A 12,303-nucleotide genomic window follows, 5' to 3' on the forward strand; every position below is an offset into this window, starting at 1 on the left:
CACCAAATAATTGGAGCACTGATACGTTCACAGTTGAATGGGCTGCTAGGATCTGAGGCCAGTGGAAGGACTTATGTCACCTAGCACACCGTTGAAGGAGATATCTTGTCGCCGGACCCTTCCTCTCATTCTGTTTCTTGCCCACCTTGTTCCACCACATGTTCCTGCCAACATTACACTTTGTCTCATCGCAGTCCCCAAAGCCGTAGATACAAGAGACCATGGACTGAATCTTCTGAATCCATAAGCCAAGATACATCCCCTAGTAAGTTGTTTCTCCCAGGAGTTTCCTCAAAGAGACAAACCAACATAAGGTCTAGCAATGATATAAATGATATATTTTTTTGTTCTGATCAACTAATTGAGCCAAAAACCTGAGATTGAAAGTTTAACAAGCCTTTAACTGTTGCTCAAGTAAAAATTCAAGTATCAGCCTAAGTAACTCTTCCACAAGTGAAAACACGGGACTGGAGAGATGGCTCAGCACTGGCTGCTCTGCCAGGACCCAAGCAGTATTCCAGGTTCTCACAACCATCTCAAAGTCCGTTCCCAAGGGATCCAACACCCTCTTCCGGTTTCCAAGGGCACGAGGCATACACATGGTACACAAACTACATGGCGACAAAGCACCCATGGACATAAGATAAACAAAATAAACTTTTTAAAAATAAAAACAAGATTCATATTTACAATCTTGCCTATACAATTAGAAAAAAATCAAAGTTCAACACATTCCTGTAATCACAGAACTTGAAAGGTGGGAAAATCAAAATTAGAAATTCAAGGTCATCTTTAGCTACACCATAAGTTTGGGCCAGTTCGAGGTATACAAGACCCTCTCTAAAAAGCAAACATGAAAGCAGTAACCTCGACTGCACAGGAGGAAAACCTCTTCTAATAAAGAAGCCTGAATAACAGAGAAGCATAGAAAAGGGACCTGCATTTTTACAAGAAAGACCTTTCACGTTACTCATCAACGTTGTTAATCACAAGAGAAGACGGGAAACCCAACTTCAGAACCATGATCTTCTTCAGCAAGATTTGAACAAAGTGTTTTGAGATCGAGAAGCATACAGCAATGACAGTGTACAAAGACATATCAGCATCCCTAATGCTGCAAGTCTGTAAAACCTGGAGGACTGGACCATTGTTCTTGATCTAAAAAGAGTATCCGGACAACCTGGGGCGGGGGAGCCATGCCTGTGGAAGGACCTGGAGGGGTGGGGGAGCCATGCCTGTGGAAGGACCTGGAGGGGTGGGGGAGCCATGCCTGTGGAAGGAGAGGCAGCTCTCCTTTTGCTAATCCTTCCCCTTCCTCTCACTAGTCATCTGTCCAGCTCTTTCACATTTGTAATTGGTTTTAAGGTTATCATACAAAGCAATGTATTTCATCATAATCCCTCCATACATTTGTGTCTTCACACTTGGTTCTGACTCCCTTCCCTGCTACCATACCCTTGCCCCAGCTGGTCCCCTTCTGCTTTCCTTCAGTATATTCAATTACACACCTCCTCCCCTCTCATTAGACCCTTTTTTTGAAACCTACACTCCTAAACACACACACACACACACACACACACACATATATATATACATACACACGTATATGTGAGCACATATAACGTTAATTCAGATTCTTTATGTTGAAGAAAATATAGGATTCATTCTGAGTTTGACTTCTTTCACATAACATAATGATTTCCAGTTCCATCAATTTCCCCGCAAATGTCATGATTTCATTTTTGTTTGTGGCTGCATAAAATCCCATTGTGTATATGGATCACGTTTTCTTTATTCATCTGTTTAGACATCTAGGCTGGCTCCATTTCCTGGAAATTGTGTAGAGAGCAAGTGTCTCTGTGGCATGTTGACTTAGGGAACTTCAGGAGTCCATCCATTTTCTCTTCTCTCCTTTCTTCCTTCTAACTAACTCGTTTTCTTTTCCTCTTTCATTTTTTTCACCAATAAATTCACTGTCTCTTCATTATTCTTAATTGGCTTCAGTACCTCCCACACCTTGTCTGGTGTTTTGGGAGTTCTGTACATAATTTTTTAAAGGATTTTTAGAAAAGGAGTTTTAGCTTAACTAGGTTCACACCACAGACTAGACGCTGTGTGAGGACTTCACAAATGTGTCCCTGGCTCCTCAGAACTACCCTGGGTGGATTTACCTGCATCTTCAATAGGAAAGCTGAGGCAGGAGGGTGTGAAGTAAGGTGTGTGGCCAAGTCACACGCGGAACAGGCATCAGAGCTCAGTCCTTGGCCCAGGTCTTTCTTTCCAGGCTGGTGCAGGGATCCCATCCCAATCCCTAGTTTCCCTGTGAGCTTTGAAATGCATTGCGTTCCAGGCTGTAAGGAAGAAAACTTCAAATGGGGCCACTGGAGAGGTTAGAGGCACACCTGAGAGGTTGAAAGAGAAAGAAAGCCACACTGATACCTGAGGAAATCTGGTACAAAAGTAAGCCTGGCCTACAGGTGTGGTTTGGGAGCAGGGCACTTGCCCACCCTATAGCAGTCCCTGGGTGAATCCAAAGGCATCTAGTAAAACAGTAAAAGCATTCAAAGAAAAGTTTGAGGGTGTGTAAGGGAGGAGTTGGAAGAGAGGGGATTTGGATGGAGTGGATCTAACACATTATATGCATGTACGAATATTAAATGAAATAGTTTAGGCATCCCAAGAGTAACTACATCTAATCTATATAGCAATTTAGAGTTTGGCAAAATTTTCACATTTAACTCGCGCCTCATGACAGCACCTGGCAGTGTGTTATTGCTTCCCTTTTGCAGAGGTCAAACTGTTAGATATGCTAGTTCTCTAATGGGACTGGAGCATGAATTCGACCTTCTTCCCTCTCCCACCCCCGAAATCTTGCTGCTGTCCTCTGGCCCCAGGAGGATGAGGAAGAAGAGACTATTCCCCACAGATACATGGAACTGTTTTAAATGCTTCTGCCCCAGTTTAGTCCTCATTTATAAAAGTCAGCTTTCATCAAGATCTCCCATCAAGACATCAGATTACACGGGCCTGATAAAAGGCATAGGTAGTCTCGGCTGTAGAATTAAACCGTGGCTGAGTACTGAGTACCTATGACTGTAGGCTATACCCTCTCCCTTCTCACTTGTAAGAGGCTATAACTTCAGGTGAATGCAGGACTGAAATATAAAAACCTGAGCACTTAAATCTGGAGAATTAGGGAGTGACAAATGCCTGCTGTCTGACCATTAATGACTGAAAGAACTCATGTGCACTAAAATTGAATTCCTTAAGGGCAGATGGCCAGGGGATATCCTCCAATCCCCAATGTCGCCCTTCCTTACATTCCTGTTTTGCAAATCCATTGCCGCTTCACACTGGAAAGTAGCATAAAAGGAGATTATCCCTAAACTCTGAAGGTCTCCATCCCCAACCCACCAAGGTGGAAGCCAAAGCTTACCAAAGCCACCAAGGTACCTGGAGACATAACTCTTCCCTGCCCCTCTCCTCGGTTCCTTCTGGCCCAGCTTCTGAGACTCTTGCCTGTCCCTCATATACTACAGGCAAAGACCTCCCTAGGGGCTTTTCTATTGTATCTCCCCTTTGTCAGAGAGCACCTTGGAGAATCCCCACTCCCTCCCCATCTTTCTTGAAATGATACAGAAAGGGACAGCACATGAACCCAACAGAGAGAACCCTCCCCATTTTCCTTGGCCTCCTTCTCTGCCTTTTCTGGTTTTGCATTGCACTGAACACCCTCTAATAATTTCCTGACTTGTTATACATGTTGTTTATTTTCTGTCTCCATCCCACAGTCCCCACACATCTGACCAGGCTCTGAGGCAGGCTTTTGATGCACATGTTATACGGGTAGTACCTAGAACTGTAGCTGACACAGAGCAGGCACCAAACAGTTATTTATGGGAAGAATGGATGGATGAGACAATGGAGGCATCGGGACACTCTCTGACAAGAACAGAGTGTGGACAGTTACACAGCCACATGCCTGAGATGGCAAAGTTGAATTTTCCTTAGGAAAGGGACAGTCACCCCAATATGCTTCCAGCATGGCAGGTAAGAGCACAACTTCTTTAGTCTGATGGAGCTGGATTTGAATGCCTGCTGCATGTGACATCTCCAGGCTTAACAACTTCTCTGGTAAACTGGATTTTACACTACAATTCCTACTTCGTAGGATAATTATGGTGATTAAGAGGGATTGAGTGTGAGATGCACTTAGCACGGTAATTGGTACATAGAAATCTTCCTCCCGGATGCCAAGTAGCAATACTATTAATGTCTAAAAGGATGATATATAGATCTCTGAGTGTGCAAATCTATTCATTAGGAGGAAGATGCTCTTGCCTCCTCAATCTCGTTGCAAGAATTCCGTTTTCATGGCATACAAAAACTGGACCGTGTAACGGGTGACGTGGTAGAGGCATTGCTAGTGCTTCCCTTAGTAAATATCCCTGGACAAACAAGGACTGGTAATGCGTTGCCTGCGCTGGGCGGCCGCTTCCTCTGTAAGCTGTTACTATGTTCTTATTGTCCAACCATCTACCCGTTTGCAGGTAGATATGTCTCTCTGCAGGCAGCCACCTTTGTTCTACCAACCAGCTGTGAAGAGAGAGCAGAAGCCATTTAAACGCAGTTCTTGTTTTGCCTCTAATTTGAGCTAGAAGAAGAAAAAGAATAATATATCTGTGAAACAGACATTCTGGTTAACAAACTTGTGGGACATATGTCTTTGATAGTGAAATCGCATATAAATATATTTGTCTAACTCAAACACAAATCACAGGGAAAGTGTATTACTATCTGCCCTGTTTAACTGGTTGAGCTTGGGACCCGGAGTAGCTTTTGGAATCTGGGTCTCTCGGGAGTTTTATCTGTACTAATATTTCTTTGTATGTGGAAAGGTATGCAAACATTCACATCTCTGCTTGGGATTTTAAACTAATTTTGCACTTTTCTCAGGTGGGGGGAAGAGGAAGGCATAGCGCAATAGTTATTTTAAATGTGGAGTTATGCAAAGCCTTCAACACTTCCCAAAGGTGCCAGCCTTTTCTTTATAGCCAGTTTTGGAGCATTTTAGGTGCTTGGCATAATTTGCACTTTTACCGCAGTACTTTCTCTGTGCTTCAAAAAAATTATTATTGTTATTATTACTTTTCCTACCTTAAAATTACTTTGCCTTTTCAAAGGGGGAAAAAAAGAAGAAAAGACTGTCAAAATAGGATGGCATTTTATCTTCTGCTTAAAATATAGCCTTCTTTAAAACACGCCATTCTGGGGTCCTTGTCTGATCATGGATAAAGACAAATGGATCCTTAACACCGGGAAAAGTTGAGCCTGTGTTTTCAAGAGAAGTTTTAAAGCGGCAGGTTGGAGCAAGGGTTCTTTCCCGTGTTAATTGGATGGCAAATTAACTTTCCTTCCCTTCTGTTTTGCTTTCTGCTTCCAGTGACCGTGGTGCTGTTCGCAGCTCTGAGGCGGCAGCGGAAGAAAGAGCCTTTGATCATTTCCAAAGAGGACATCAGAGATAACATTGTCAGTTACAACGACGAAGGTGGCGGAGAGGAGGACACCCAGGCCTTTGATATCGGAACCCTGAGGAACCCCGAAGCCATGGAGGACAGCAAATCGCGCAGGGACATTGTGCCAGAAGCTCTTTTTCTACCCAGACGGACTCCAACAGCTCGCGACAACACTGACGTCAGAGATTTTATTAACCAAAGGTTAAAGGAAAATGACACAGACCCCACAGCCCCACCCTACGACTCCTTGGCCACCTATGCCTACGAAGGCACCGGCTCGGTGGCCGACTCGCTGAGCTCTCTCGAGTCAGTGACCACAGATGGAGACCAAGATTATGACTATTTGAGTGACTGGGGTCCTCGGTTCAAAAAGCTAGCAGATATGTACGGAGGGATGGACAGTGACAAAGACTCCTAATCTGTTGCCTTTTTCATTTTCCTATTATGACACTGGAACATGTGAAGTGGCTCTTTCTTTCTATTTATCCGCTATCCCGTGAAAGGGTTCCCTTTGTACCCGTTCCGAACGTCAATGGCTGCAGTCTGTGCGGATCCAATGTTAGAGACTTTTTTTCTAGTACACTTTTATGAGCTTCCAAGAGGCAAATTTTTATTTTTTAGTTCATGCAGTTAACCAAGTGACCCAGCAGACCCGCGGGGGAGGAGACGAGGGAACAGCGTCTTTTTCCTTGTTCTCTTAGGGCAGGCTGGCCACACATTCCTTACTGCTGGCCTGGACGCTACTTTTGTTCACGGTCTCGGGCCAGCTGAATGCTCCAAGCATACATCTCACCTGCTAATGGGGAAGGGATCAGACTTTACTGATAAAAATATAGTTTAATGTAAAACAAAAAACACAAAAGGAGGGAACAATTGGGAAACTGTCCTTGGTCAATCAACTCTCGAGGAGATCCCCAGCTAAGGCAGGGTTGGTAAGGGTGTATTGTGTCAAGGAATGTGAGGTGTCATGGGGCATCCTGTCTGCGCTGGCAGAGGTGTTTCTGACACCAACTCCTCATAGCATCAAATCCTTCTATATGTTAAGGTGATTTAGAATCAAATCAAATGGTGATATTCAAAAACAGTAACAAAGAGCAAGGCTGTGTTCCTTGACACTCATCACCTGTGATGAAATACATGTGAAACACGTGTGAAATACATGTAAGGTCACCATTGTGCCAAACAAAGGGAACAAGAGAAATAGCTTTAAAACGTTAACAGAGGAAATATTTAGCAAATTTTAAAGTATTGTGCCACCAACGGTGTCACAGATCCCTTAATTCTTTCAGCTATCAGCGAACTGATGAGACATAGGTCTAATCACCCGGAAGTTCTCGCGAGACTTTCCTGAGGCAGACGGTAACTTTTTTTGTCTGTAGTTGTTATCACTATTATCCTACTATACCTGAGAGTAGCCATGTGGAATACAATAATTCATAGTCTTCAAATACTTCTTATATAATTAACTCGACTTAGTAAGGTTAGATTAAATATCCTACCCTAGAGTTCACGGGGACGGTTAGACCCAGTCACATCTGAACCTAATCCCTGCCCTTGCCTTCGGAGACATCCATGTACTTACACTGCAACAAGGGGGTAAATGGTTGGCACCGAGATGTCGCTGAGAACCTGCATGCCATGTTTCTGAAATGCCCACAAGAGAAGAGCCTGGATTGCCTTCAGCAAAAAAAACATTTAAGACTCTTGGGAAACTGACAGCCAATTTCCAAAAGTAGTCTTGTTTCCCCGCTGTTCCTAAGTTGGCTTCTGTGGCAAAGCCGCCATCTTTGTCTTTGAACTGATGATAAAGCAATGGTCTCAAGTAAGACAGGAAAGTAATATAAAATCCATCCAATCTATTATTTCTCTAATTATGCAATTAGACTCTCTTAGTCAGTTATTATCCAGGGGACCCAACTTAACCAAGCTCATCCTTCTGGCAGGTTCAATTCATTTATTTCATACGGATGGTCTAATGACTCTCATCATTAGGGTCTCACATTGTGCGGTCATCAGAAATGTCCAAAGTACTGTAATGAAACATCCTCATTTGAAGTCTTTTCTTAAAAGGCTCTGTATATACATATATAATATATACTTAAGAATGTCCTGACTTCTCTTATTAGTCATAGGGATTTATTTTCTGTTCACGTTAATTTTATAGAGTTAATCTTAGCATCCTTTCCATTTGAGGGTAATGTTTTATCAACACATTTTCTACTTAGAAACACACTGTTGTTTAGTTGGCTTTTAAATAGTTTTTACCTAGGAAGTAAAGATGGCACCTGTAAGATGGGAGAAATGTGGAATTTGGATTATGGTTTAAAAAAAAATTACAACTATATTGCCCTTTGTATTTCCTGGTTTCCTGTTTGTGATGAAATGCCCTGAAGAGTCACAAGTACTTCATGCTTGGGCTATTTCCATCTTTGAGGGTTTTCTTTTCCTTATTCTTCATATGTACCTTGATATGCACACACACACGCGCACACACACACACAGAGGAATGCAAACAAATGCTGCCAGATGGCTCACTGAAATGGGTCATTATGCGTTATATTCACAGGTAAGTATTTGAAAATGAGAGCTCCTGGATCTAGCATGAGAACAGCACCTTGCACAATTGATTGTAAAATCAGAGTACTCTATCTTGTATCATCCATCATGTGACAAACTGAACCAAGAAACAGTTCTTGAAAAAGAAAGGTATCATCAAAAGTTGCCCTTTTGAGCTTTTGGTGTGAAATCTGGTGTGAAATTTCTAAGAGTTGACAATAGCAATTTCCAATGTTTTGGGAAAAAAGTTGACCTCTCCCTCTGAGTGCAAGTAAGTACTAAAAGGAAGTCAGGCTATTTGAGATGTCATTAGCCAAAGCCTTTTGATCGCACGCTGAAAATCACACATTGTACCGAGAGTCGATGAATATGACTTGATATTGAAATAACTGTTTAATGTCTTATCAAGAAAACTGTTGATGAAGCCAATCTACCAAAAGAAAAAGGCTTATTCAAGGCCTATAGGTGTTAACTCCAGACACTTTCCCCAAAGAATTGTCTAACAAAAAATGAGAAGCCCAACCATCTCTCTCTCTGTAATTTTTCTTCCCACCAAAATTCCAGGTCAAAAACATCCCCATGGACAGATTTCTTTCTGTGATAAATCCTAAGTCAACTTGAAATTTTGTTCTGGAGAGGAAAAGTAGTTCTCCTATTAATTGTGTCTTGGTCTTGGACCCAGGCAATGAGGCTGGCACAGGAGTAGGAGGGGTCCAACTCGAACATTTTCTTTGTTGAACGCAAGCAGATCAGTTGGCATTAAGGGCTGTTCCACGAGCTCTGAATCCTTTTTTATTTTAACCTCTTTTCAACAGAAAGTTTCTTCAAACTTTTTCCGGTGTTTCCTAGAATAAGCTGGGACTTTAAAGAACATTAGGCCATTGTGAGTGAGGTTGAAACTCCCTCAGTTTCCATCCGCTTTCTTCAGGAACTCTGAAAACATTGGTCCTCAAATAAGTAAAGAAATCAAATGGGAAAGAGGCAAGGACAGTCTCCTAAGACCTTAAGAGAGGAAATCTGGGTGCTGTAAACACAGCTTCCCTGGTTTTACATTCTGGAGCTTCGACTGGAGAATCACTCTATTTTCAGATGGAACAAAGCTGGTGATTTCATTTTAATTCAGGATAAAAATATGTGGCTTAGTTCTCATTTCCACTTCTCAGCATGTTATACAAGAACTGACTCTGGAGCTTAGAAGTATCCAAGTTTTTGAGAAGTCAAAATAAGTTCCTAATGTTTCCTTTATATAATCTGTATACTGTGTGTTCCCAAACTGTGTTCTACATAGAAGGCTTTATCCTGAAGCAGGTATTTTCTTGAGGAGAATGATTTATAAAATATCAACAGGGAATTCTTAGATTCTGCAGCCCTGAGCACATTAGAAACATACAATGAGAAAGAAAAAAATAGAGTTGATTCCTGGGTACAAGCTAAATATTTGAATGGGGTGCTTGTCCTTATCAAACCAATCTCTTGTCCCCAGGAATATAGCCACCAAATGAATTCTCTCTGTCCCCAGTTACTAGGTTTGAAGCAGCATAGTTACTTTGGAAGAACACACTGAAAAGTCAAAATCTCTGCCATTTGGAGGGACATGTTCTATTTTTAAAAATCATTTTAGTGTTATTTTAATTTTTACATTATCTAGATGAAACCATTTTTGAATTGTCATATTGTAGAGGTAAGCTCAAGGTACAGGCAGGTCGCTGTATTTCAACTAACAATTCTTTATCAGATAAGAGGAGAGAGAGCAATACTCGGCGTGTGAGTCTTCAGGAAGATGGGCTGTGTCCTAAGCTCGGAGAAGCATGTTTCTTTTCCACAGAATGGAAATGCACGGTGATCTCACCAGAGTTCAGAGACTATCGTGATTGCAGCATCTTAAATCTTCCTTTGTTGTCTTCGTGGAACCATTCTCAAAAGGGACAATTCTCTGCTAAAAATACCAGACCCCGGCTATATTCAATGCAAAGAGCAAGGCCCTCTGAGAAAGTAAATACATTGGCTCACACACTTGCCTAAAGTTAGCAAAGAAATAGCTCATTCTTAAAGCCAGGAGTTTATGGTCTCTGCAGCATCGATTTAATTTAAGCGTTGCCGAAGACAATCTTTAATCTCCCCGTTTTGCAATACGTTATTTATGATGCATTCTCATTTTTTAATTTGGGGGGAATGTTAGCCTGACAGAGCCAGCAGACGAAAGCGTTAAAGGACGTCAAATGGAAACAAAGGCTATTACCTGCCATATTTCATATGGGACCGGGCACTTAGCTGAGGAGACACCAGGTTATTAGATTAATTTCAAAAGACCTTGTACGAGTTGCTTAATACCATTGGGGAGGGGACCATGAACCACAAACCCAAATTCCTTTCAAATGAGGCTATTTGACAAATGAGGCATGGACTCGGTGTTGTAAGAGAAAGCGTCCCGCTGCAGTGAGAGCTTCGTCCTTCTTGTGAGGCTATGCTATTTATGTAAATATATCTGAGGCACCTTCTGTAACCTTTTAGTTTTCTATGATCTATTAGTTTAGTGTTTATTAAAAAAAGAAAAAAATCGTATGTAGGATCACGCAGCACTCCCGGGGAATGCTTGTGTAGCAAATGTCTCATAGATCTGCTCAGAAGAACACAGGAACACTGCAAGCCCACTGTGCTGTTCTGTTTGCGATTATTTTCACTGCCTTGAAAGGAGGCTACATCCGAATAGGCCTTGTAGTAAATGCTCTGTGCGTCTTGGGTAATACCAAACTAAGGCGGTTTGGTATTCTCCAACTGTGACTTGTGATTACTAAAACCAAGAAAATAAAGGCTTCTGGTACCAACTGTACTTAATTAAAAAATAATTCAAGTACAAATTGAAGCTTATGCCACGCTCAAAGACTGCCTGGAGCCCTCTGTCTGTTTGTCTCTTCAGCAAGAGAAGAGGGTGGATGGAGACAATTGGGTTGAATTCCGTCGCTGCATCTAGCTAGGCAGACCTTTGTAACCTCACCCTTATACATGGCAGTTTTCTGTGTTAGAGGAGTGGAGTGCAAACAGTGACCCGTGAGCGCAGTGTGGCTGGGCCTTGTGTTGTAGTCAAACGACAGATAACACGCTCCTTGACATGGCTCCATTTATTTGGTTTTCTTTTCTTAGTCTTATAAATTTGAAAAGAATGCAACTTGAAAAAGTGATTTCTCACAAAGAGTAAATATGCCTTTTGCAAATCAATTTTTGTAACGTTATTTATATGATATTACTTAATAAACTGTTTTTTTCTAACTTGCTTTTTTTCCCCCAATTCTCTCAACTATTGTTTGTAATTAGGGAGGTTTTTGCTTATTTTGGTTAATTTTTAACGTATTTGATAGACTTTGACTTTCTGAATCCAGTATTTCAACTTCTCGAATAGCTAACTAAAGCAAATTTGTTATGCAGTAAGTAGCTTGTAAAGCATCATTTCTCCCAGGCGGCAGTCTGGAGCACGGGTGCGGCATCCCGCTGCCGGGACACCAAGAATCCTGCTGTTATTTATAGGGCTGCTGTACTGAGAAGAAGGGTGCTTGTCCCCACAGTAATTGCTTCAGATAAAAAAAAATTTTTGTGACAGTTCTATATTTGTGTCCCTTGCAAATCTTCATCCTTTATCTTACTCCTTCGGAAACAATGGTCTGTGGATCTATCACTTAAAAAAGAAAAAAAAGAAAAAGTGAGAGCCAGATTGGGGTAAAAATGAAAATAAAATCCAGCGTCCTGATCTGAAATGACATGCTTTCCGGCCATTTGGAGCTGCAGTGCTCCACATCTTATTCCTTCTTAGGCTGCCTCCTATTTCCACAGACGCTGTTTGACAATTGTTTTAACTGGTAGAACTCATAGCAGTGCCAAGGAGAAGTTCGTTTGTTCGTCCCTTGGGTATTCTGTGAGGGACGCACAGTGTGCTGTGGAATGGTCAACAGTCAGCCAGAGTCGGGTGTTGTCCCTCCTCTCAGGAAGAGATGTGTATGCATTACTTTTCTGTTTTTGTGATGAGACTCCATGACCAAAGGCAACTTAGGGAAGAAAGAGTTTCTTTTGGATTACAGTTCCGGAAGGAGAACCATAGTGGTAGGGGAGGAACGACAGCGGGAGGCCAGAGCAAAAAGCCAACACGTGAACATCTTCAGCTAGAAGAGGGGCGGGGCTACAAAGCCTCAAAGGCTTTGCCCCCAAAGCTATCCTTCAGCAAGGTTCTACCTCTAAAGAC

At 42.0% G+C, this 12,303-nt stretch overlaps 1 protein-coding gene across 4 annotated transcripts in view; it reads left to right on the forward strand.

Moving 5' to 3' along the window:
* Positions 1–11,343, forward strand: part of Cdh6 (cadherin 6) — a 135,831-nt gene extending 124,488 nt beyond the window's left edge. Inside the window, exon 12 of one of the 4 annotated variants that reach the window (XM_075975844.1) lies at positions 5,444–11,343. In XM_075975844.1, coding sequence (XP_075831959.1) covers positions 5,444–5,934 — 491 coding nt within the window. In that variant the 3' untranslated portion in view covers positions 5,935–11,343. The remainder of the gene's footprint in view (positions 1–5,443) is intronic. The other 3 variants (XM_075975846.1, XM_075975845.1, XM_075975847.1) reach the window with 3 other exon arrangements.
* Positions 11,344–12,303: the final 960 nt, after the last annotated feature.

Source organism: Microtus pennsylvanicus, chromosome 6 (assembly GCF_037038515.1).
Source record: "Microtus pennsylvanicus isolate mMicPen1 chromosome 6, mMicPen1.hap1, whole genome shotgun sequence".
In the NCBI taxonomy this organism is placed as follows: domain Eukaryota; kingdom Metazoa; phylum Chordata; class Mammalia; order Rodentia; family Cricetidae; genus Microtus; species Microtus pennsylvanicus.